The 25,154-nt window shown below is 42.2% G+C and overlaps 8 protein-coding genes across 8 annotated transcripts; 4 read left to right on the top strand and 4 right to left on the bottom strand.

Annotated features, from left to right (window-relative positions):
* Positions 1-1,045: 1,045 nt before the first annotated feature.
* Positions 1,046-3,175, bottom strand: Bfra_001600 (putative importin alpha subunit protein; the record flags this gene model as incomplete). Its single annotated transcript, XM_037332027.1, has 3 exons — positions 2,836-3,175; positions 2,003-2,512; positions 1,046-1,948 (listed from the first exon to the last, which is right to left on the bottom strand). The coding sequence occupies exons 1-3, from the start codon at positions 3,073-3,075 to the stop codon at positions 1,046-1,048; spliced, it is 1,653 nt and encodes a 550-aa protein (XP_037196181.1). The 5' UTR covers positions 3,076-3,175.
* Positions 3,176-3,995: 820 nt separating this feature from the next.
* Bfra_001599 (putative telomere-binding alpha subunit central domain-containing protein) lies at positions 3,996-6,438 on the top strand (the record flags this gene model as incomplete). The annotated part of the gene is made up of 5 exons (XM_037332026.1): positions 3,996-4,188; positions 4,262-4,401; positions 4,453-5,413; positions 5,459-5,882; positions 5,946-6,438. The coding sequence occupies 5 exons, from the start codon at positions 3,996-3,998 to the stop codon at positions 6,436-6,438; spliced, it is 2,211 nt and encodes a 736-aa protein (XP_037196180.1).
* A 1,996-nt stretch (positions 6,439-8,434) lies between these two features.
* On the bottom strand, positions 8,435-11,025 carry Bfra_001598 (putative xpg domain-containing protein; the record flags this gene model as incomplete). The annotated part of the gene is made up of 4 exons (XM_037332025.1): positions 8,435-8,723; positions 8,813-10,355; positions 10,409-10,740; positions 10,793-11,025. 4 exons carry the CDS (start codon positions 11,023-11,025, stop codon positions 8,435-8,437), a joined length of 2,397 nt encoding a protein of 798 aa, XP_037196179.1.
* Positions 11,026-11,759: 734 nt separating this feature from the next.
* On the top strand, positions 11,760-13,336 carry Bfra_001597 (putative 2og-fe oxygenase protein; the record flags this gene model as incomplete). Its single annotated transcript, XM_037332024.1, has 8 exons — positions 11,760-11,930; positions 11,985-12,044; positions 12,104-12,157; positions 12,213-12,229; positions 12,291-12,441; positions 12,532-12,709; positions 12,767-12,883; positions 13,023-13,336. 8 exons carry the CDS (start codon positions 11,760-11,762, stop codon positions 13,334-13,336), a joined length of 1,062 nt encoding a protein of 353 aa, XP_037196178.1.
* A 291-nt stretch (positions 13,337-13,627) lies between these two features.
* On the bottom strand, positions 13,628-15,040 carry Bfra_001596 (putative pseudouridine synthase protein; the record flags this gene model as incomplete). The annotated part of the gene is made up of 2 exons (XM_037332023.1): positions 13,628-14,925; positions 14,983-15,040. 2 exons carry the CDS (start codon positions 15,038-15,040, stop codon positions 13,628-13,630), a joined length of 1,356 nt encoding a protein of 451 aa, XP_037196177.1.
* Positions 15,041-15,649: 609 nt separating this feature from the next.
* Positions 15,650-17,301, top strand: Bfra_001595 (uncharacterized protein; the record flags this gene model as incomplete). The annotated part of the gene is made up of 4 exons (XM_037332022.1): positions 15,650-15,890; positions 15,954-16,210; positions 16,269-16,448; positions 16,498-17,301. 4 exons carry the CDS (start codon positions 15,650-15,652, stop codon positions 17,299-17,301), a joined length of 1,482 nt encoding a protein of 493 aa, XP_037196176.1.
* Positions 17,302-18,869: 1,568 nt separating this feature from the next.
* Bfra_001594 (putative glycoside hydrolase family 95 protein) lies at positions 18,870-21,339 on the top strand (the record flags this gene model as incomplete). Its single annotated transcript, XM_037332021.1, has 4 exons — positions 18,870-19,014; positions 19,070-19,409; positions 19,457-20,576; positions 20,641-21,339. The coding sequence occupies 4 exons, from the start codon at positions 18,870-18,872 to the stop codon at positions 21,337-21,339; spliced, it is 2,304 nt and encodes a 767-aa protein (XP_037196175.1).
* Positions 21,340-23,136: 1,797 nt separating this feature from the next.
* Bfra_001593 (uncharacterized protein) lies at positions 23,137-23,491 on the bottom strand (the record flags this gene model as incomplete). The annotated part of the gene is made up of 2 exons (XM_037332020.1): positions 23,137-23,297; positions 23,368-23,491. 2 exons carry the CDS (start codon positions 23,489-23,491, stop codon positions 23,137-23,139), a joined length of 285 nt encoding a protein of 94 aa, XP_037196174.1.
* Positions 23,492-25,154: the final 1,663 nt, after the last annotated feature.

Genomic DNA, 25,154 nt, shown 5'->3' with positions numbered 1-25,154 from the left:
ACAGATAGAGTTGACGAAGAACAATCCTTTTCTTTTAGTTTCTCTCCTTATTCTCAAGAATTCTTGTATGTGCATACATACATAGGCGCAGGAATAGGTCAAGGTCAGGTTTAGGTTTAGGTCTAGGCATGTGTATAGAGAACGAAGAAAATGAAATTTTATGATGATCATGATGATAATGCACTCACCTCTTTCATATTTCTAGCGGGGCAAGATGCAAGTTGCGAAGCTCGATGGGAGTTGTATAACTAGTAACTATGACGTACTACCTAGATACCATTCAACATCACAAACATGACTACTATCGCAATCAAAATCACATACAAAAAAATCAATCAAATATAGTCAATCAACCATTTATTCATATGATATCTTGTTTGTGATGTTATGTTATGTTATCCACCACCACCACCTCCTCCATTCTCTCGTCGTTTCCTCCCAGACACGAATTCTATTTACCCCCTACATGAATGGCATCATAATATGCCTGTCCATTCAGATGGTCCATCAGTCATCTCAAACCCTATCACATCATCTCATTCAGAGTAGGAGCTTTCAAGCTACCATTCTCATATCACATCGTATCATACTAACGTGTCACTTGCATAAAAAATCATTCATCTTAACTCCGGGAGAGAACCATGTCGCTTTCAAGCTACCATGTCTCGATGTCGCAAAAACTTTGAATTTGGGGAAGAGAAAAAACAGACGAGTTAAAAACCCCTCGTAGAAAGAGTAAGCAAAAACGCCTTTGATGTGCCGGGGTTGTTTCAAAACGGTAAGAAAGGGGAAATACATGATGGTGAATCTTTCGCTGATCGTTGGTCACATCGTGAGGGGAAAATGTGCTTTAGGGTGGATAAAAATTTGACGTGTTTTTGATTCGCAGTCGCAGATTGAAAAGTAGTATCGGTGCCAGAACTTTAAGGTCCGATCTGTTGTTCATGACAACAATGTCAATTTGTTATTAGAAGTCGTATTAGAGGATTTTTCTGGATAGAAAGAATAGCTAAAAGCTAGAGGATTTGTTGACTCTTTAAAGAGTTTACATATCCATCGAATCCCCACCATTGGCGAAGTTGAAGTTACCAGATTGTTCTCCATTAGTACCGAAACCGAAGGTATTACCAGCAATTTGTGGTTGACCATCATCAGCACCCTCTTCCTCATCAGAGAAGTACTTCTCAATCATGTTGTATGCCTTCATGTAGATCTCTTCGTTTGCGTTGGTTTGGCAGTCGTGAATCTTCTCCATACCATGGCATTCCTCGATGAACAAAGCGTATCGGTTAATGCTTTCAGTTCCTTCTCCGGCAGCATCCTTATCCATCTCACCAACCTTCAAGATATTCTCAAGACCATCGAGAGCGACTTGAATAATCTTGTTATCTGGGCAGGCCAAAAGATCGCAAAGTGGTTTGATACAACCTTGGTTAACCAAGTAACGAATTTGTTCTGGTTTTTGAAGACCACCGGAGGTAGCATTGGAGATTGCCCAACAAGCTTCTTTGCGAGTCTTGAGGTCACCGTTGGACAAGAGGTGGATGAGAGGTGGGATAATGTTGGCATCGATAACTGCTTGAATCTGGGTGGAGTTACCGGCAGTGACGTTGGAGATGGTCCAGCAGGCTTCCTTTCTAATACCGTCCTTTCCTGAGCTCAAGAGAGACAACAAGGCTGGGAGAGCACCGCAGTTGATGATAACTTGGGTTTGAACATCATCACCAGTGACGATGTTTCCAACAGAACGAAGGGCAGGAGTTTGAACAGAGGTAGAGGCGTGCATCAACAATTCCACGAGACGACGAGGGATACCGGCTTCGATGACAGCTTGGATCTTATCATTGGCGCCATCGGAAAGGTATGAAATTGCCCAACAAGCATCAATCAAAACCTCATCATCCAAAGAATAAACAAGTTTAGCCAAAACTGGCAGAGCGGGTAAGATCTGCTGTAAATGTAAGTCTTAGCATAATAAAGGGTGAAGAGTAGGAGTCCTTACGGTGGTCCAGTCAGGTTGTGGTGTCTTTCCGCGGCAGAAGTTGCTAAGAGTCCAGGTAGCATTACGGAGCATACTCAATTTTCTGCTGTCACCCAAGAGGGCGAGGAGAGGCTTAAGAGCACCGCAACCCAAAACATAATCTCTGCATGATGGGCTATCACCAGCAATATTTCCCAAAGCCCAAACAGCTTGTTCTCTAACATCTGGTTCGTGACTTCCGAGTAATTCGACGAAAATTGGAACGGCACCAGCTTCAATGACAACTTGGGTTTGTTGAGCAGAACCAGATGCAATATTTGTAAGAGCCCATGCTGCCTCGAATTGTACAAGTGTATGAGGAGAACGAAGGAATTCGACAAATCGTGAAACGACACCAGTCTTAATAACTTCTTCAATAGGAGGGTTTCTCTCCTTTGAAAGTAACTTTCTGAATTTGGTTGTTGCTTGAATTTGTGCATCGATTTGTTCTGAGAATACGCCTTGTACCATTAAAGGAAGGTCATCGTTCAACTATTGAAAGAATTTTTGATTAGCCATGATGGACAGGGTATTCGATAAGGAAAAAATATATGTTCAAGTTGTGAAACCAAAGCCTAGCAATGAGACTCGCGATAAAGCTGTGATAGAGGGTCAATCGCAGAAGCGAAAAACATTATCACTAGGACACAGCTACTACCCCACCAAGGAAAGTAAATAGTTGAAAGCTATGTAGGAAGTTCGCAGTGGTGGGGTATATCGAAAGAAGTATTGGCATAATTTTAAAACTCGTAACGTCGAGTAATGTGCGAATAGTGTGCTAGTTAAACGGAAAAGATTGTGCGATCTTAACTTACTTGACTTTCTGTGGGAGGTTGATCATCATCACTATCAGGCTCAGCACCCAAAGAGGCACCAGGTCGTGAAGATCCATCTCCTGCTGTAATACCTCTTCTTTTTGCAAGATTCTCATCACGCTTGACTTTTCTAATCTCAACTTGTTGTTCTTCGCGACGACGTCTTAATTCTTCAGGCTTGAAGGTGTTCTTTGCCTTGAACTGAGTTCGACGATGCTCTGGGATATAACGTTCAGCCATGCTTGCGATATGACTGAGAGTGATGTGTTTTGTTGTGTTGTAAAGAAAGTAAGAGGCTTAAATAAGAAACGACCTTTACAGTTAGGCCGCAGTGTAAAATCTTATTTGGAGTTGATTTTATTTGTTGTAGTGAATGAAGAGAGATGGGGAAAAATTATAGAAGATTCTTTGGGTTCTAAATGGTTTGAGAAGAAGGCCCCAAAAGAATAGAAGAGGAACAATCCGCCTCCAAGCTGAAAGCGGTAAAGATTAGTTTGAAACGTGATCTTAGCGAAACATCAATGGTGACTAATACTCGAAGCTTGCTTATTACGATTCATTCTTTTTCCTTATTGGTCAGCGTTGATTGGTTAGACTGTTTCTGTCATGTCATGACATGACATGTGACAAAGCTTCTTAATAAGCTTTGGGTCGCGTCTACCTACAGAGATTCAATTAACGCGTCTATTCATACATGCACAAGCAAGAGAGTATTTACTGTACCTGACAAAAACGCTGAAGAGAGGAACAGTAACTTTACTATATCTTGAATGCGAAACAGATTATAGGGAAAGAGCAAGTACGGCAGGAAGCAGACTCTCCATACATTTAAGTGTGCATTCATCAATACACTTTCGGTACATTTCCTGTGCACTAGAGGCTTCGGACAAGAGCAGTAACTTCTGTTCATTTGGCAAGCAGGACTTACTTCAGATTTGATCAATTCAGTGTATCTATTCACCAAGAAGAGGACTGGGCGAGTAAGTTATGAAAATATACCTAACATAAGAAGGATTCTTTGGTGTTCAATTGCTACATTCACCAAAAGCTTATGTTTCCAGATCTATGGCCAACTAAAATTTGTTGTTGTCTTTTTTAGGGTGAGAGGGCATCACTGCTAGGAACACAACTTGTGAAGTGTTATTGTGAAGTATTCAAGAATGGACAATATGCAAAACGTCGATACGATGGAGGAGATAGCTAAGCCTGAGGTGGTCACTCCTAAGGGCTTTCAGACTGTTGAGCAGATCAAGAGTTTTGAAATTCTACCAGGTGGGGTTGTAAAGCCACAATTTGTCAATGTAATAGGATTTGTGATGGATCATCAACCTCCTATCCAAACCAAGGGAACAGGTAGGTGATCATTGGATAGTGATTGAATTCACTTCTGCTGTGTAAGTCAGCCAATATTGACACAACCATACAGACTTCAAATGCAGTTTTCAAATCAAAGATTTTTCCTCGCGATTTGAGCGCTTCGGCTTGAGGATGAGTGTTTTTGCAACAGAGGACAAGATGCCACAAATCCACAAGCCAAAGGATGCCGTACTTATCCGTAGTGCAAAGGTATTTCTCTCTTCTTTCGTATACCCTTTGGCTACCAATTGACGAATTAAGGTTCAATTGCGTAATGGGGAGATACAGTTACTATCTCACTTTAGTACCGAATACCATATACTCCGTGCTGAGCACATCCCTAAAGCTATTTTCCCCGTCATCAAAGCTTCGTGGATTTCAACACCACCAGCAAGATGCCGACGTCCAGAACCCATCGAGACTAAGTATGTGGTATGGTCAAATCAAAATCTTGATGAAGTTGAGTTTCCTGGTACTCAAGAATTTCAGGAAAAAGCCAAAAAAGCTTTACAGGTCAGGGATAAGTTCAGTCTACTTAAAGATGTCAAAGACGGCTCGTTTCACGATATCATAGGCGAAGTGAGAAAGATTTATGGAGCTAATAACGATATGGTCACCGTTTACTTCACCGACTACACAGCTCACTCTAACTTTTACAACTATACACTACCGGGACTTTCGAGTGTCGTGACGGAAGGTCGCGATGGCGATGAATATGGATATATCAAAGCGAAGCCCAAGGACGAAGCAAAAGAATGGAAAGGTCCGTTCGGAAAAATGACCATTCAGCTCACACTATTCGACGCCCACGCCATGTTTATTCGAGAGGAAAACATTAAGGAAGGCCAGTGGCTCCGCTTGACTAATGTCCAATTCAAATCAGGCAATGCAGGTCTCATGGAGGGTAAGCTTCGTGGTGATCGAGGAGCATCTGATGGTAAAGTTCAAGTCGAGATCATGAAAACTTCTGAAGACCCTCAAAACAATGATCCCAGATGGAAAGACTGTCTTCGACGAAAGCGTGATTGGACCCAAAAGCATGAAAAGGAAAGAAAGAGACTTCAAGAAGAAATTTCAGGGGCAGGAACCAAGCGCAAAGCAGAGGGACAAATAAGCGGAAAAAATTCTAAAGCGCGAAGAAAAGAGTCACGAGCCAGGACAGAGGCCAAAAGTGCTTCCAGCGGGATGAAAGCTGTTGAGAATCTTGATTTAAACGAAAATGGTAAGTTTTCATGCTATAATGGTCTAATATCTAACAATTCGATAGTGATATTACATCCTTCTCTAACTGCAAGAGACATAATACCATTATCGAGTATTCTGCAACGCACGTCGCCCATCTCTTCAGATCCTAAATTTGCCGGAATCAACGCACCCTTCGAGAATAACATCTACAAAACAAATCTTCGGGTTGTAGATTACTTACCTCACAGCATTGCTGACTTCGCAGTTGGTCGTAAAATCAGCGAATTCGATGTGTTATCTGATTATAGTGGCGATGAAGATGATGATCCAAAGGAAGATATGCAAAGTTTCCGCGAAGGCAAGGGTTGCGTAGAAAGGAAATGGGAATGGTTCTTCTCGCTTGTAGTCGAAGATGCAAATCCAGATGCTTCTAAAGAGAGAGCTATTCTTAGGGTAGAAAATTATGATGCACAGATGTTACTCAATCTTCAGGGCGATGCTTGCAAGTATGTCCATCTCTAATTCTTGTTTGTCTCTGTAAACTAAGTAAAGCTAATGTACCGTTGAAGCCTACGAATAAATCCAGGAATGCTTAGAGATGTTAAAGAAACACTCTTTAAGCTCTGGGGAGATTTAGAAGAGCAAAAATCTGCTCTACTTTTACAGAAAGTCGGCGAGAAATCAGATACAGAAAAGGTGGCACCCGAGGCTTCCAGGGCCACAGATTCGGAATCTGAAGACGAAGGAAATGATCTTTCAAAAAGTAATCATAGTCTTCCGGTGGATTCAGAGGACGAAGCCGGTGATTCGACCCGACAAAAGCAAACCAAGGGATCCGAGAAACCTGTCGTGTTCGAGCAGACAAATGCAGATATCGAAGTTATGAAGAAGGTAGAACAGGTGGAAATACCACAAGATATTAAGCCCAAAAACAAGCCTTTTCAGTGTTACATCAAAGAATATGGTATCAAAGTGAAGGAAGAAGACCCGTTGAAAGCAAACGCCGGTAACGGGAAGAGGTGGCTAAGGGTATTTGGACTGTGTTATACTATAATTCGTTGATGATCGGCCTTGGGTTTAAAAGTGCGAGAATTGGATCTAGTATGATCAAGAGCATGAGATTTTAATACTATGACACTGTATAATTTATTTGTCGGGATGGTCAGTTTAGAATGTGGTCAAAAGTCACTATGAAAGCTAGCGGGCTCGCTTATTCAACCGAACGACTAAGAGCCATTAAGTATATCTATTCCAAGAGGTAACTCATGTATTGATGAGGTGTACTCTATTATATTGCCCTATTCGTGATCTTCCAAAGCATTTTTTAGATCTTTCTGGTTACTGGCCTCGCAATGCATGTGAGTAGTTGTCATCTTTACGATCCCAAAATCAATGGACGGTAATCTATCATCAATCATCCCGGCAATCCTCCCATCTCGTACCATAAAAAAAACACCTCAAAAGCCGCGATCCCATTCATATTCTAGCCCATCCTCGAACATTCTCACTATCAGCGAGTAAATTGGACAGTGATGAGCTCTTCATCAGAACTTCATGTGCCACCTGCGCAAATTCTCCTAAATTGTTCAAGCTCGGTTTCAACATCGATGCATGCTTGTCCATGTTGAACTGAATATTTATAGCTCATGGTTCGAATTGGGTTCAGACAATTAAGAATTATTGTGCACCTTGAGCTGAAGAATCCGAATCATGCCATTCGAATTGCGTTGGGTCATATAGTGGAAGACCGCTATGTTCACATGTGCAATAGTCGGAAATGAAACTATCTTCGTATCTGTTAACACCAATTTAGAAAAAGACAGTTAATGGCAATCACCGAGCATCAGAAAGGTTCGTGTAGAAATCATGATTGAATATCTTAAGGCTATCTTGGGTGCATGGAGTCATGATAACTTGGCGAGTATGAGGTATAACATCATGATTGGACAATAAAGCGATGCTCGTGGTACCATAGTCAATACAATCCATCCATGAGGCATTAGATATTGAATGAGTCCCATTTTCAAAATTCTTTGTAGACGTACTCTCCTAAAAGTATTGATACATACTTCAGAACGATGATATAAAATTAATTCTACCCACTTCATCTCATCAAACTTCAAAGACCCATCTAGTATACAAACCCCTACACAACAATGCACCAACCCCATTCTAAAGCGACCTTTCCAGCAGCATCAAACAGAATCTATATCCTTAATATCAGAATGCTCTTTGTAGTAATTGCCCTACATGAGCATATCCCATTTCCCCAATGGGGAAGTTCGGCAGCGGGATGGGTTCAGATTAGAATCATTTTCTGCATTCTTACACTATGTGCGGCTTTTGTAATAGAAAAAGTATAAGCTCATTAAACGCTCAAGCTGCTCCAGATGCTCAGAGGACTGGAGGAAGTGTGGTGACTGGAGGAGGGACGGGTTGAGGAAATACAGAGACTCAAGGAGAGGGCTCAACTCAAGCTTCCCCCGATATAGAGCTCAGCCCACTGAACACTAAGCCATCAAAATCAGTGCCAACGCAATCCAAAAGCACACGGAAAGACTTTACCCTTGAATCAAGAGCTGACACTAGGCCTTCCCGGTTTACAGAAGAGGGACTGTGAAGTTAAAAGAAAGTGGATAGATTGATCTTTTATCGCAACCTGAAGAAATATACCAACAAGATATAAAGCGTAGACACATACCTTCGGCTACGATTACTCCTTTAGATCTGGCGTCTTAGGTAGGGCATTTCTCGCTTAAACTAAAAGAACACTGGCATACCAAGTCGCTGGAATGGGGTTGACGATATTTTATTCTTCTGGCCTCTAGCTGCTAATCTTTCCCTTTCACCATTCCTAACGTAGTGTTAAGCAGATCGTGTGTTCTCACGTTGGCCGTGACATGCCTGTTCATCCATTCCATTCAAACCATATTCGTTCCACATTCCATTCATCATTATCCATAATCCGACGTTCTTCCACACCTCCACTCCCCATCACCAGAACAAAGTTTATCATGCCAGAAGTAATATCACTACCGCCCAACCCCTATACCTTCATTTATCTTCTCGCATCGAGATATGCCTTAGCATCATCCCATGTTTTCTTCTCAGCATCCTTCATCTCTGAATCAGACAAAGTCTTGACTCCCTTATACAAAGCATCAAAGAACCCAAATGCAACATCAAGATCCTCTACAAAATTGATTGCATAAGGAATATATTGATTAGCATATCTTGTTACTCTTTTCTCCTTGTCCTCTTTCAATGATTCGGGATTGACACAGTCATCGAGGTAAGTTTTGACGGCGATTCCGAAAGCGATATCAATATCATTGTCAAATGGGAGACTATTTCAAAGATTGTTAGTGACTTGACGACTTCAGAAGTTGATGATCAATTAAGAGGGTGAATGAAGGAAACAAAAAAACGAACATACCTGCGACCTAATCCTTGATATTGTTTAACATCACGAGTAACTTGACCACTCAAAAGCATCGAGGCAACGATGGCTTCAATTAGATCTCTATCTGTTTCCCGAATAGATTTGATGATCGAATGATATGAAAGGAAATTCTTGCTCAAAGGACCAGTATAACCGATTGGAGAGTGTCTGACTTTGAGAAGACAAGCAACCCGACTTATGAGCATACAGTTTGCTTTGTCTTCCTCTTCGCCTCGCAGTGGCCCTCCAATCAACTCAGGGTGATGGTCACGATTGTGGAGATTTTGGAAACGAATGAGCTCAAATGCCACGAATGCTGCTTCCTCAATAAAGTGAACATCTTTATGTTTCTCAAGGATAGGTTGGATGGCTTTCAAAGTAGTGGCCAATGCTTTTCCCCAATTTGTAAGTTCGTGTTGTTTGTTGATGTAGCCTCTAAGGTGAAGTAGACGCCATAAAGAATTGGATAGAATCTCTGCCTTCGAGGAAAGACCAGTAGTCTTTCCTTTGCCGATAGTTTTAGCGGGGAGGTCCTTGTTATCAAGTAATGATATCGCAGCAAAAGACAAAGTTCCTGCTTGTAATGATTTTGCTTCCACTTTCTTTAATTCAGAATCCTTTACACCCCAAACATCAACTAATTCATTAGTCTGTGGTTGTAAGCGTCTATGGTTTAATGATGGCTTGTTTTCATCATCGAACCATAAGCGCATAGTGATATCCTTGTAGAGGAAACCACGATGCATTCGAGGAGCAATAAGAGCTGCAGAAGTTTCCTTGAGTGGCAAAAGAGATTCTGTAACTAGCTTTCGATATTCGGGTGATACAAAGCCATCGAGAGTTGGAAGAACATGGTATTCGAGAGAGTTGAAAGTGTTCATGAGACGCGAACTGATCACATCTTTTTGAAGATAAGAGTATAACTCTGCAGGTAGTTGCAAACCAAGATATTCATGATTGTCTCCTGTCAAGTGATCAAAATCTCTGATATGAATGCTTCCATCTGTGTGCACAGTAACACAATGCTTGATACCCATCTTTGCCTTTCGGTACTTGTCAAGCCAATCTCGATCTTGCAAATTTAAGATATCGTTGAAAGCCGTGCAAGTCGCACTAACCGACTTTTCCGAAGTTCTCAGTAGGTTGATAGCATCACCAACATTGTAGGGTTGACGGGTGATGATAGATTGATCTTGAAGGGGAGGGAACGGTGGTAAAAATGAGGTTCCGGTCATTAATAATGCATCGGCAAGCATGTCTGGTGTAACATTAAGCTTCTTGATAATTTCAGACCTAACAACGCCTCTTAAGGATTTATTTTCCCAATCCGCTGGGGTGGGTGGGTAAATGACAGCATCCCAAATGTCATAGAGAAGTAATTCTTGAGAGCCCATAATTCCATCAATGAATTGTTCATCATGACGATCGAGGGCGGCGAGCTGAGCACAAGCACTGAAAGGAGCAGTCATGTAATCCAAGTCCCTCGCAGTAAGCACTTCCTTTAGGATATGATATAGGTCGGTGATTTGGATAGCGCCTATCCTAAATTAGTACAAATGAACGATATTGATTAAACACTCAGACACTCACTGGCTTTGCGAAAAGCTGCGACAGCATCTGTAGGATTGCCTTGGTTATAAATTGCCCAGGCTTGTTCTGTTTCGGGTATGGCAGATTTCAGACGGCGCATAGTCATTTCCTTCTTGCCAACAACTGATTGGCCTTCAAATACGAAGTATGGTTCCATTTCATGTTCCTTCCATTTGTCTAAATCGTTCTCGATGTGTAATTTCAATGCCATGGGTTCTCCACCCAAAGCTGCAAGTAGAGGTTCATCGGCAGGGCCTTTCAAAAGATTTGACAGGTATGCTGTAGCTTCCACACCAATTTTTGCATTTACCAAATCGGAGAGTGGCATGGAACTGTTTGTCGCAAATTAGCAGATGACTTTCTGCGGAATGACTGAGATCTTACACTACCCCAGCATCAATGTATGGGTCGCCAGTATTTACTGCATATGCTCTATCAGTCCAATGCTCCGGAACATAGTATGCACGATCGTATGCGCTATCCACCCAGCAGACCGATGCCAACAGCGCATTTTGAATATCTTGATTATTATCGAAGGGATTTATCGCCACGGGATCAGCTTCAAAGAGCACTCCACGAATGATCGAATTTAGTGTATCCTCCGTTCCGCAACCCATTTTGCTTCTCGGAGTTCAGGTTTTCGTAGAGGTGGAGGTTGAAGTTGAGATTGGGCTCGCGATGATTATGGTTGCGGTTGGGGTGAGAACTGAGAAGGAAATCGAACTTACAAGGCATCTTGAATTTAAATCCTGAATACTATTCACTTGTACTTCCCAATTATGGTTCGATTCCTAAATACTTTCCAAAAACGAAAAATGCCAAACCTTATATTCGTGTTGTGGCCCTCTTAGATAATATTGGAGGGGTGTTCGTGGGAAGGAACGTTGGTGGTCTGGTCTGTAAGATCAATAACGAGTAAAGGGTGAGTTGAAGTTGTTATGGATTGGTGTGAAAGAAGGAACTACGGTTGAGTATCTTGACGGGGTATCTGAGGAGTATATTGGAGTGAGATGAGTGTATATTTCAGAAATTGAAATGAATGTACTAGATGCGCAGAGGTGGTGGTTGTGTCTTCAAAATATAATTTTGAAATTGAAGTTCAGACCACAACCGCAGTTCGAGAAGTGTCCAAGCTCCCAGAAGGATCGGTTCAAGGCTTAGCGTCCGCGTCCTCAGCCCGTCGTGTCGTCCATCTTTTGGGCTCATCACGTGAAATATACGATAAGAGGGTTTTGTTCAATGAATTCTTATCAGAAGGTTTTGACAAATGAATATATTTCATCCCACCCTGGAAGAGGTATAAAGAAGAATCATATCCCACTTACATTCATTCATACATCTCTCAGGAATCATGTCGTCTTCAAACGAAGGAAGAATACCAGTTATTGATATCTCAGGCTCAGTGCCTCAATCGGAAGTTGCTAAACAACTTGTGGATGCAGCTGCAACGTTTGGTTTCGTTTACATAAAAAATCTGGGGAAAGATATCCCTGTCGATGCCATTGATAGAACATTTGAGTTGGTATGTACACTTTCCTCGGACTTTCGTTATTATTATGGCTAAAACACAAAGTAGTCTCAAAAGTTCTTCTCTTCTCCCGTTGAAGAGAAGCTTCCATGCAAAATTGCAAATAATGTATGTGATAAGTTTAGCTGTATTCAGCCATGGATACATGAAAGCTGACGAGGGGTTAGAATCGGGGATGGTCTGGAATGCATACAGAGAAATTGGATGAAAAGAATCAGCGAGTACGTTGTATCGTCAATGAAATCATTCAAGATTTCAAAACTAATAAATTTACAGGTTGGTGACTTCAAAGAGTAGCTTGCCTTTCTCCTACAACCCACCAATTCAATTTCGCAACTGACCCTTACCCCTTAGAGCATTCAATTTAGGCGACTTTGTCAATGGAAAAGCCGAACAACCACTTCCACCTTCATTATCGCCACATGAATCAGAGCTCAACGAGTTTCAACTCTACTGCCATAAGCTTTGTCTCAAACTTCTTACTCTTTTCGCTATCGGTCTTGAGGTATATATTCCAAACAGCCCTCTTTAATCAACACTCTCGTTTCCTGCAACTTACTTTATCTCAAAAAGAAAAACTGCTAACTTTCCACAGATTGACCCCGCAGCTGGCGGTTCCGACTGGTTCTCTTCTAGACATCACGGAGGCACAACAGGATGCATTCTCCGTCTGCTCTACTATCCTTCCTTGCCCCCAAATTCTGACTACCAACCCGATGTCGATATCCGAGCTGGTGCTCACTCGGACTATGGATCTATTACCCTTTTATTCCGTATGCTCATCTTCTCAATTGCTATCACACCCCCAATCTAACAATCAATTCCTTCAGAACGACCCTCCCAACCGGGTCTCGAAATCCTTCCTCCATCCTCCTCTTCGGAGCCAAAATGGACCCCAGTTCCAATCCAGCCCCCTACTACGGAAAATGACCCATCTCCGCCAATCCGTAAGCATATATTTCTCCCCCCAAACTTTTGCGCCTTCAATCGTCCGTATCCATGTCGATCTTTACAAATGGCCCCCTCTGTTCACTCCCAAAAGGAATTCCCTTTCATATAATGTAACTAACCTCCACCACACCCCAGTCGTAAACATAGGTGATCTCCTCTCGCACTGGACGAACAATCTCCTCGTCTCCACCGTTCACCGCGTCATCTTCCCCAAGTCCCTTCCAACAGAAATAGCAGACCGCTACAGCATAGCATATTTCTGTCATCCCGTCGGCACTACCGTGTTAGAAAGTGTACCCAGTGAGCGCGTACAGAAATTCGGAGAAGCCAATGGAGAAATAGAAAGGAAGAAAGGAGAGAAAATCACAGCTGATGAACATTTGATGGGAAGGTTGAGGGCTACGTATGCTGGTTTGTACGAGGAAGACAAGGGGGATAAAAAGGAATGAACGTGAGGTGTGGTCTAACAACATAGGAAGATAGTAAGTGATATGTTCTTAAATTCTGATGCAATAGCAATTTTACCTGTCAGTAAGATTCGCGCCAATAAAGGTCTTTCCTTCCGAAACGCTCATATAATACAATTGATAGAATCGTTGCAAGGACGACGCCGTTATATATCCCATGAGATACTAGACTTGAGTTTTTGATTTCGTTCGGCAAGGTGACACTCATGCTCCAAAACAACCAAACTTTGATTTACTCGCAATGCTAGCATAACCTGCTTCCAACCATTCGCTCTATGCGTCGGCCTTTGCTTCCTTGCTCTCGGTCGTCTCATCCTTTGCTTCCTTGATCTCAGTTGTCTCGTCCTTTATTTCCGCTTCCGCAGCAGGTGTTTCTTCTACAGGCAGCGCTGCGGCTGCTTCTGTAGCACTCTCCGCACCAGTCTCTGTCTTTGTGACCTTCTCCGCATTCGACAACGCATTCCATTCATCCAGATACTTCTCAACTTGTGGTCCCCAGACCTCCTCTCCCTTTTCCAAATCATCGTACTCCAAAACGTTCTTACCCAATTCAAACTGACCCTGTCTGACCCTAACCAAACTAGTCATCAATCCCGCTGATCCCAAATCTGCGCCGAGATCGTGGCATAATGATCGGACGTAAAAACCAGATGATACAGTCATGCGAATTTTGGCCGCTGGGGGACCTTTCTTCATGTCTTCTTTGGAGGGGATAGGTTGATCTTCAACCGGAGTTTTATCGGAAGATAGACCGCCTGACATCATCGCATCTTCCTTTTCTCCTTCGGCTCCCTCCTTCGCTTTCTTTGTCGGCTTTTCCAAAACTAAGTCATCCTGATCATCACCCATCTTTCTCTTTCTACTTTCGAAATCTTCCAGCGCCCTCTCATTCTCTGCCTCCTTTCCATTACTTGCTGGCTCAGCTCGCTCTTGTTTCCATAATTTCGCCGCAACATTGACTTCCGCATAACCCGCTTCTTCAGTTGGCGCCTTCCATTCATGCTCACCACCTTCATACCACTCCAGCAACTCCAGCTCCGAGACATCAACGGGTCTTCTTTCAATTTCTTTGGGGATTTCCTTTCCCTCGCGCGCATATTCGTAAAGAGGCTTTCCATTCATTTTCAAGGCCGAAAATAACGGTGGAAGTTGCATAAACTTTCCTCGATATTTAGCAAGTCCTTTCTCGACCATTTCTCTCGTAATATGTTCATAGGGAGCTCTCTTCAATAGCTTCCCATCTTTATCATATGTATCTGTTGCAGCACCAAATAACACAGTGGTCTCATAAGTCTTAGTACAGAGAAGGAAATTGCCCAATTCTTTTGTGCCTTTTCCAACTCCGGCAATGAGGACTCCAGTAGCCAACGGATCTAAAGTTCCTCCATGACCAATCTTAACCTGAACTCTCTTGCCCGACTTCCTACGTCGTTGCTTTTGGTTATGCCATTCGTTTTCTCGGTTTCGAGTTTCTATTTGAATGTAGGGTGCGAATAATTCGGAGGGATTGAAATGGTGTTGAAGATCGCGAACGATTTGAGCGGAGGAACGACCAGTGGGTTTATTAATGGCTGCGGGGTTCTGTCAATTATTTTTATCAATTGAAGAGAGAAAACAGAAATGCATACCGAAAACGCCTTCCATAACTTTTCCTTTCGTCATTGTCCACCAGGCAAGTCGGGACATCTGCTAGTGTTAGGTTGTTATGGGTGGTAATAGATATCTGTTGGTCGATATGGAGTGGAGTTTATTTCGATTCTCCAGCTTTTTTTTGTGCCATGGAAGTTGCTGCAGAGTCTTAGCTTGGCATCCTTATCACCATGTGATTCAAGCTTTATCTTAGACAATATTTTTTGGTCTTGAGAAGTATGGAGATATCTATTTGGAAACATAAATCAGCTGTGGCAATTTTCTTAGTAGAGAGCTTCCTTTTGGATTGAACAAAGATAACTCCTGTTGAAAGGTATTTTCAAAGACCAGCAAGTTAGCAGTATACTCAACTACTACCTGACTGGATGGGTTTCGAGATTCATCATGGAGTTCAGAATCATCATCAGGGACTTCGGAGTTTCATTTGGCCGACTATCATCTTTATCAACAAACACAGGCCATAGCTTGCTTGAGTTGAGGAGGTAGAAAACAAAAAATACTTATTACACTTGACCTTGTTCTACACAAAGATATTGTTGAAGAAAAGAGCATTTTCTCATCTGGAATCTAAGCATCACCTGCTATGAAATTGTATCGACTAACCTTATTACATCATTCCATTTTTCTTTCAACAGATACCAAGCCATGAAAGCTTCCAGATCTCAAATGTTTGGCTCTGGCACACATGATGCTGTACCATATAAAAGTAATAACTCTTCGGGAGAGAATGTCGATAGAATGGATGTTGATGAGCCAAAGCTTGTTCTTCAAGATACGATTGTCTATCAAAAAAATCGCAGTATTGCCAATGTATTCGATTCTGTCCTCGGTCTAGAATTGCGCGCTGAAGGTACACTTTGGGTGGAAAATGCGGAAAGATATAAATGTAAGTCCTGACTCTGGTGGATCTAAATTCCATTTATTGGATCAATATCTGATGCTCTGATAGTTAAGAAACCGAACGGTTCCCATTGCCAGGTTCAATTCCAAATGTATTCTTACGAAAGGGATGAGCTTGGAGCTATCATTCTTTACGTTGAAGATTCCACAACTAAGTGGTGGGTTGAGCTTAAACCTTCGCAAAAGTACGTAGCACACTTTACAAGCATGGTAGAAAGTGCAGAACTTAAGCACTTTGTTACCGATTACTATGAGCGTGTAATCAACAAGGAGTGTAAAGATGACTTGGCTCAATTGTGCTGGGAAGTAAGTTACAATTGCTCTCCAATGTTGCTTTACTTCAAAGGCTGATTCTTCGTTATAGTATGGTCGTGAAGATGGCAGCGGACTGTTACAAAACGATGTTGTCGAAGTTTTGACTAAGGATGCAAATGCATTTTTTCTGTTGTCGGCTTTTCGTGAGGAGACTTGGGTCGATGGAGAGGCTCAGACCATGAGATGGTCTAGTACAGAAATCTACAAGCTTCTGAAGAAGCAATGTCCTGTACGCATCTTTATATTACGCTTCATTCCTACAAGGCTAATTTTGACAGACCGCTTATAAGAGAGCCAATACATTCGTTTCACTGGAACCAGAGCCAATGGCTGTCGACTCTCCTACAATTTCAGACCCTCCTCCAGCTGCTAGCGATAGTGGCGATACACAAACCAATCAATTGGAAATGCTGATGTCGTTGATTAGCGATGAAATCCAAGACGGCACTCCTGTCAAGAAACTTACTCCTGGATCCCTTTGGAATAAGCTCTTCATTAAAGCCAAAATTCCAGACCAAGGCGACCCGGGAGCTGGACCACGTATTGCAAAGTGTATTGTCTATAAAGTTGGGGGGCTTCTTGCAGATCTATTAGAGAGACGTCATCCTGATCTATTTATGGGTTCAAAATTCATTGGTGGTCTTCGCGAATTAGGTCGTACTCGATATCCACCATACACAAAGCAAGTGACTACCGATCAACAATGGCAACATTACATGGATTTGGCTGAAGGCCTTTACCTTGTTCGTCGAAATAACAACCAGCATGATGAAAGAGCTGGTATTATGCAGATTCGCGGGTCTACAACACTTCAGGTAAAGGATATATTTACTGGGGAACTGGCACCACCTCGTCCAGTTCCACGTGTTGGAAGTGGACGCGTTGGACGTCCGCCAAAGGCTCGTCCGGAAGTTGAATTCTGGGATGTTGAAGATGAAGACGAGGTGGTCGAGAACTCAATTGACACTGATGCACCTCTGTCAGTAGAAATGGCATGGCAGCGTGTTTGGCAGTTGGGCGGAGAGGAGAAAACTATTGGTGGTCGTGTTGTTCCAGCTCGTATCCAACGGTCCGGCTATTGATTTTTAGTGCTGCATCCAGACTGGCGTTACCATTAGCGATAGGTAGATACCCCGTGATTTGATTTTTGGAATTTAAAAAAGGAATAAATGGTTCACTGGAGCGTTTTTTGAGCTTTGCTTCTTGGTTTTCGTTGGGTTCTGTTTATCTTCTCTGTCTTTTACTATTGAATTTGTCTTCGGCAACCACCTTCATTATCTCGATCCATCTCGCCACATTTTGTACACTCAGTCTGGAAGCTAAAACTTTCCCAAACTTCATATTTCAATCTAGTGATAATGCGACCCATCCTATAGTCGGGTGTTAAGCTTGACTCTCACCAATTTCGAGCCAGCGTTTATACGACTCTCACACGATTCCTCGTTGATTTCGCTACTTATCTTGGGAATCTAAAGCTTCCCCTTCAAATCAATCAAAGTGCTTTCTTTTGTCATGTTATGCCCTTTTCTGATTGGAGGTCTGGGTCGTGGAAAAGTTGCGGCTTCGGAATGTGATTTTGATCGTCGAATTAAGTTCTATGCTTGTCATTTGATATTTTCATCATCCAATTTTGGGTGTTTCATAAAAGAGGTGTTTAGTTTTGTTTCGGCTCGTGCTAGAAAGCCGTAATAGGTTGATTTGGGCAGATGATTGGGTAGATTGACCGGGGTTTATGTTCTGATATGGCATGAGTAGTTCTGATGTATAAGTGCATTAGCTTCTCAGTACTCTATGGAGTTGTATTTCAAAGCGCTTGTCTATGAAGTAACGACAGACACGAAAGACTGGGCCAGCTAGTGATGACCATTAAAACCTAACAAATTGAGATTTACCCGCCTGTTTTGACTCGTAGCTACATGGTAGAGAGTACTTCGATGCAATATAAAGCGTACCCCCGAGAAGCCCTGCGCTCTTGCTGATTTGTTGTTAATCACACAAAGAGCACAAATAAAGGGCTCACATCTCTCGTTCATCTCCGTGAATGAGTTGACAAAGCTAGAGGGTGTCGAGTAGAGCAAGCTGCGCTGGGGGAAAAAATGGTTTAACATCTTCAGCAGATCTGACTGCGAATAATATAGCTGAATCCTACGGACCATTGATTCCTCCGTGGTAGTTTCCTCCTTTCTATTGTAAGCGAGAGCTTAGCCCGTTTGCCGCTCAGGCTTGTAGTAATGCGCGTTTATGATTACATTTACTTTCATCCTTTTTCTTGGTATCTTCCCTCGAGTTTATATCTATGAGCATCAAATATATTACATCACTACTTTGATCTTTCCCCATTTAAAAATATTACAGTATCAAATTAGACATGGCGGAGGAATACCCGGGCAGTATCTGGGTACTCCCACTGGAATTTTACCCGTAATTAATTGATACCCGATTTTTTGCACCTATTAGATTATCGTCTGGGTAACAAATTGGTTCGCTAAAGATGCATTGTCGATCCGGCTAAATAATTCTTGAACGTACCCCTCACTTATTTACCCCCGAGATTCCAGCATGAAAATGTATATAAACATGGATAACGTATTTTAATAAGATCATCTTAAGTATTACTTGATAGCTTTGTAAGTAAGCTGTGATGCTCAAAATGCATCCGACTTCTTGGATCACAGTCTTAACCCTTTCGCATTTGTCGCTAAACGTTCAAGGCAAAAGTCTGTGGTCTACTCAACCAGCAGCTTACCAAGATATTATTAGGACAGCCTACCCTATAGGGAATGGTCAACTAGCTGGTACATAAACACCTTAAGCAGGATTTTATTGAGTCATTATACTAATAAAGAACAGCACTTCCATTTGGTACGCCAGGTTCCGAAAAACTCAATCTCAACAGAGATTCACTATGGAACGGTGGACCCTTCGAGGATGCCAGCTACATTGGCGGGAATCCGAATTCATCGGTCTCTTCCTCATTATCAGGCATTAGGGATTTCATCTTTCAAAACGGTACTGGAAATGTTACTGCCTTGATGGGTTCAGATGACAATTATGGAAGTTACCAAGTTCTGGGCAATTTATCCGTTTCATTACAGGGTATTTCAGGAGCTACAGAATACAAACGAAGTCTTGATTTGAATACTGGAATCCATACCACTACTTTTAAGACTGCAAACGCTTCTTATACTACGTTAGTCTTACTTTTCTCGGGACTCGGTAATTTCTAACCATTATTAGTGCTGTTTTTTGCTCCTACCCAGATAGTGTATGCGTTTACCAAGTCAACTCAACATCCGATTTACCAAAGATCGATGTTCACTTCGATAATATATTAACCGATAGCTCTTTGATCAAATCATCTTGTTCGAAATCTTCAAAATCAGCTCTATTCAGTGGTATCACTCAAGCTGATATAGGCATGATATACAAGGCTGAGGCTCGAGTACTTGAATCCACAAAATCAGTGTCCTGTTCCAATACCACAGGTACTCTCAGCATAACACCATCTCGTGATCAGAAGTCGCTGTCTTTAGTCATTTCAGCTGGTACAAACTATGATGCTACAAAAGGTAAAGCTGCAGATAATTACTCATTCAAAGGGGTTGATCCAGGCGCCTACATTTCCTCTACAGTCGCAAAAGCTGCTTCGAAAACTGTTAAAACCCTCCGGAATAACCATGTATCTGATTTCTCCGCTCTAATGAATACTTTCACACTCAATCTTCCCGATCCTCTCGGATCAGCAAACAAAGAAACTGCCGCTGTAATTGCTGCATACAATACTACAGATAACACTCATACCGATCCCTGGTTCGAAAGTCTTTTATTCGACTACAGTCGTTATCTTTTTATCTCCTCGTCACGGGATAACTCGCTTCCTCCCAATCTCCAAGGAAAATGGGCATATGGTCTATATAACGCCTGGGGTGCAGATTATCACGCCAACATCAATGTCCAGATGAACCAATGGGGAGCCGTTCAAACCGGTCTCGGAGGCTTGCAATCCGCATTATGGACATACATGAGCGAAACATGGGCACCGCGTGGAGCAGAAACAGCAAAGCTTTTATACAATGCACCGGGATGGGTAGTGCATGATGAAATCAATATTTTTGGACATACGGGGATGAAAACGGGAGATGAGTATTGGGCTGATTATCCGGCGGCTGCGTCTTGGTTGATGCAACATGTGGCTGACTATTATGATTACTCGCGAGATGAAAATTGGTTGAGAGAAACGGGATATCCGTTGTTGAAAGCTGTGTCGGAATTTTGGCTTAGTCAATTGCAGAGTGATGAGTATTTTAATGATGGGACATTGGTTGTTAATCCTTGTTCTTCACCTGAACATGGCCCTGTAAGTTTTTCTCTCTCTTAAATGATGGATATAAAATTCGAATTGGCACTAATATAACAAATAGACCACATTCGGCTGTACACACTACCAACAACTCATTCACTCCCTATTCACCACCACTCTCCAAGCCGCCCGTGCCCTCTCCCTCGACAGCACACTCCAAAAATCCCTCACCACCTCCCTTTCATCCCTCGACAAAGGTCTCCACATCTCCCCCACGACCCAAATCCAAGAATGGAAAATCTACTTCCCCGACTACGAAAACTCCACTCATCGCCATCTCTCCAACTTAATCGGCTGGTTTCCCGCCTCCTCTCTCTCCTCCTATCTCTCCGGATATACCAACTCTACCATCTCCACCGCCGTCCGCAATACACTTATCTCGCGGGGACCAGGAATCATCGATTCCAACGCGGGCTGGGAAAAAGTCTGGCGGAGCGCTTGTTGGGCGCGATTAAACGATACGGAGACTGCGTATGCGGAGTTGCGATTGACGATTCAGGAGAATATTGCAGGGAATGCGTTGAGTATGTATAGTGGGAAGAATGAACCGTTTCAGATTGATGCGAATTTTGGTTATGGAGGGGCGGTGTTGAGTATGTTGGTTGTGGATTTGCCGGTTGGGGTTGATAATAAAGGGGGAGTGAGAACGGTGGTGCTGGGTCCGGCTATTCCTGGGGTTTGGGGGAAGGGGAGTGTGCGGGGTTTGAGGGTTAGAGGGGGGGAGTGCTGGATTTTGAGTGGGATGGTGAGGGGATTGTGACGAGTGCGACGTGGAAGACGAAGGGGGCGGAGAGTGTGAGGATTGTAAATATTGAGGGGAAAGTACTAGCGTAGTTACCTTCATTACTCTTTTCTATACCTCAGAAATAAAAGTTATTCATTGTAAGCATCTGACTGGTCAAATAATGTCTCGATGTGTAAGACTAGTTCGTAACATGTAAGCTTCAATATCTAATTTGGATTCATACACTGGGTAGAAGTCATCTGGTATCCCAGACGCACAGCACTCTATTCTTCAAGCCAAAACTTCACTAAAAAAAAGGATTGCAGATCAACTTGAGATTTGAGAAGAGTTAAGGATTCAGGCTAGCAAATTCGCTTATTTATTAATAAACAATGCCATACTCATGATTCATGTAAATCAATTATTAAGAGCATTCTAGTTTCTACCTAGACTTAGCTCCGCGGAGTAGAGTTAGGCAAGACACCAGCTCGCTTAATATTATCAATGCTAGCGAGTACAGTGCAAACAAATATATTCATTCTGACAACCCATTATATTTCATCCTGGCGCAAATGATTCATTCACTCTCAATACAACCTCATGTCATCAATCAATCCCCACCCCACACTCTCACCCTCCACAACCCCAAACATCTCCTCATTCGATGGTAGTTAGATATATAAGTCCCGAATTTAACAATCGAAAATAGCCCAGATACTTGAACTCATCGTGAACTAATCCGCAGCTTGTAATCTAATGAATCCCTAGTATACAAGACCCCCGAGTAGCAGATTAGATTCGACGAGATTAGATTGGGAAGTCATATCTGTTTCTGAAAGAAATACACGTCTGGAAAGTGGTGATAAAATTTATGGGAAGTTTGACTAGTGATTTAGTGATTTTTATCTCTATATCTGTCCGTTTATGTAGTGTAGAGTAGAGCAAAATAGAGTAGAGAGGAGAGGAAGAATATGACACTTTTATTTGTTGTATGAGGGATGAAATCCTAGAATTCAGTCGCCTCTCTTTTTTTCTGATTTGTCTTATTCCGTACCTAAGAAGTTAAGGTTAAGAATCATGAAGAGAAAACTTAACAGTGGTAGAGAGATCCTTAACAAATATGTAGATTAGTCGGAATCTTGGGATGCTAATGTGGCAGGATGAGTATTCTCGGTGACCTTAAATCTTGGAAGATATACGGTGATACTCATCTAGCTAAATAATAACTACAAATTTTTAATCGTTCCCAGGGTAGAATATATTACATTCCTTATTGCCATAATGAGACAATCAAAACTTAGCGATAATCATGATCTTATTTGAGATTCCAAGTCTACTAATCACTCGAACCAAAAAATATCGAAAAGGACAATAATACAGGTAGGTAATCATGATAATCTAGATATACACTCAGCACGAAAAGAACTATAAAGAAGATGAAGAATAGAAGCCATAAATATATGCAATGCAGTTGTAGGAAAATCCACCTTTATAATAGTAACATTCTCGCGTCTTCATCTAAACTCCAACACCCAATTTCCCAAATGATTATTCGTATACTCATAGATCATATCTTCATAGCTTTTCCCACCGCATCTAAACGCCCAAGAATTTCCTTCTCTTTTGATCAAACCATCACGCCGTATATCCGCCAACATAACATAACATGTCATACCAGACCTCCTCCCCAACTAATCCCTCAACTCCTTCCTCAACCCACTAAACTCAAACCCGAACCCAAGCCCTCAGACTCATGCTCATAAGATAGCTCACTTGTGGAAGACGAAGATGAACGGATCAATAAATATGGCCCTCAACTCCTTCCTCCAATCATTACACCGGATTCCTCTTCACTAAACTCAAACCTGAACTTAGACCTACACCCCCAAACCCCTCATACCCATTAGTCATCCCACTTGCGGAAGATGAAAACGAAGATGGATGGATGACTATATGTTCATGCCTGTGGAATTTATTGGGTGCATGAAGCGAGACTATTATATCAAATCAACCTCAGATATCATCATAACATCTAACGATACAAAAACTAAAATGAAGACCTACTATCAGACTGATGAGGATGTCTCATACAAATTCTCAAACTGAGGTAAGAGATAACAAGTCCGACGAAACTCATAAAAAAAGTGATGATGCCGAAACAGATGGCGATTGTATCTTGTGGAGACATGTCGGAGGATTTTGTAACAATTGCGGGTAAGGTTACAGGTACGGGCCGTGGGGTAACAAGGCTGATGATAGGTGGAGAAGATTACTGGATGCAGATGCAGGACTGATATGAGCGAGGCTAGATTTTTTAGTGATTGGCTTGATGAGGGTAGGGGTGGTTTTCGACTTTCGTCGTAAATATGCAGAGACGGCAATCAATTAAGTAGAAAGATGTTTCAATCCAAGTTCTTTTTGAATCCAGGTTCGATGAATGATTGATCTGAGCATCAATCAAAAATATTCTTGATGAGAGATTCTTGATATTTAACCGTTTTCTGCAATCCTCTCTTCCTCCTCCCCCCCTGATAGAATCGCCTCACCCCCTGATAGAATACACCTACTTAGTGATAGAATACACTGCTACCGGACAGAAATCACCTGCTTCCTGATAGAATACACCTGCTTCCTGGTACAATCCACCTGCTTCCTGGTAGAAATCCACTTCCCTCCCCCTCTAAGCACTTTAATTTGTTGAATTTGTTGACGTGTGTGGTGGGCAAGCAATTTTGTGGAAGCCGAGATCAAAAGATGCGCTCGCTAAAGCACAAATGCGCCTGAGGCGGAGCTTCGTGCTGTAATACAACCCCACGAATCCACTTCTGATCTCCGATACCAATAGTGGAGTCAGTCTTACATTGTCAGCCTATCGGCCATTACGCCAATCCACACCCAGTATTGCTTAAAGCAGTCTTGGGTGTCAACTTTAGAAGCAAAATCCCAAACATACACTAGGATTCTGCGTGCAGATTCTGGTATGCGCCCTCGGTTCGGACCCATAATTATTGAACCTGATTAACTCGTATATAATGTTCAGAAAGAAAGGTTTTGGCCAAGCCTACCGTAGACTAGAAACAAAAGGTTAAGGGATCCTTGAAGAAGAGCAGGGTATACAAAATAACATGCAAATCGCAAATTGCAAAGATACAAGTATGGGTTTAAACCTTAAATATACAATAGAGATTACCTGAAAGGTTATAGTATATGGGTCCATAGGTTCGAGAACATGTCCTTAGTGGGGGTTTCAGGAGAATCTACGATTGAGCTGAAAGGTATATGAGAGGGACTATCTTGAGCCAGGGTAAGAGTTCATGATGAAGAATACGCCAATCAGTGAACTCATACATGAGAAAACGAATCGTGGGACCATCTCTTCCGCCCGACTCCGCGCCAATCAACAATCACCACATGAGAAAACTTCAACAAGGCTAGTCTCGTGATATCAAGGTCGTACAACGTCGTACAGAAAATAATCTCTCGAGGCTCAAATATGATAGTAAGCACCTATTTAGCAGGCTCTCGCCCTTCGAACAAGCTCAAGTACACAATTATCGAGTCTACAAATGTTAATCCACACGATAAACTCCCAAATGTATCAGATCTAACAATTAAACCCCTCTTTTCCCCTTTTTTCTGAGGACCCAGGAATCAGATCTAACAATTATTTCGCCTCCCCTCCCCTCCATTTTCCAACTTCCTCTCCTTCGGGAACCTAGGAAGAAGAGCTCAAAAGTGCGAGATGTTATAAACATTCAACGGGAACATTTAAACATCGATGCTGCAAACTATCCAAGAAGCCTACACAAGCAGCAGAGTCGCCCAAAGAAAATAGTTTCCGAAGAGTTGAT

Source organism: Botrytis fragariae, assembly GCF_013461495.1.
Source record: "Botrytis fragariae strain BVB16 chromosome Unknown tig00000006, whole genome shotgun sequence".
Classification (NCBI taxonomy): Eukaryota; Fungi; Ascomycota; class Leotiomycetes; order Helotiales; family Sclerotiniaceae; genus Botrytis; species Botrytis fragariae.
The sequence above is the reverse complement of the archived record's forward strand: the minus strand, read 5'-3'. Positions and strand labels throughout refer to the sequence as shown.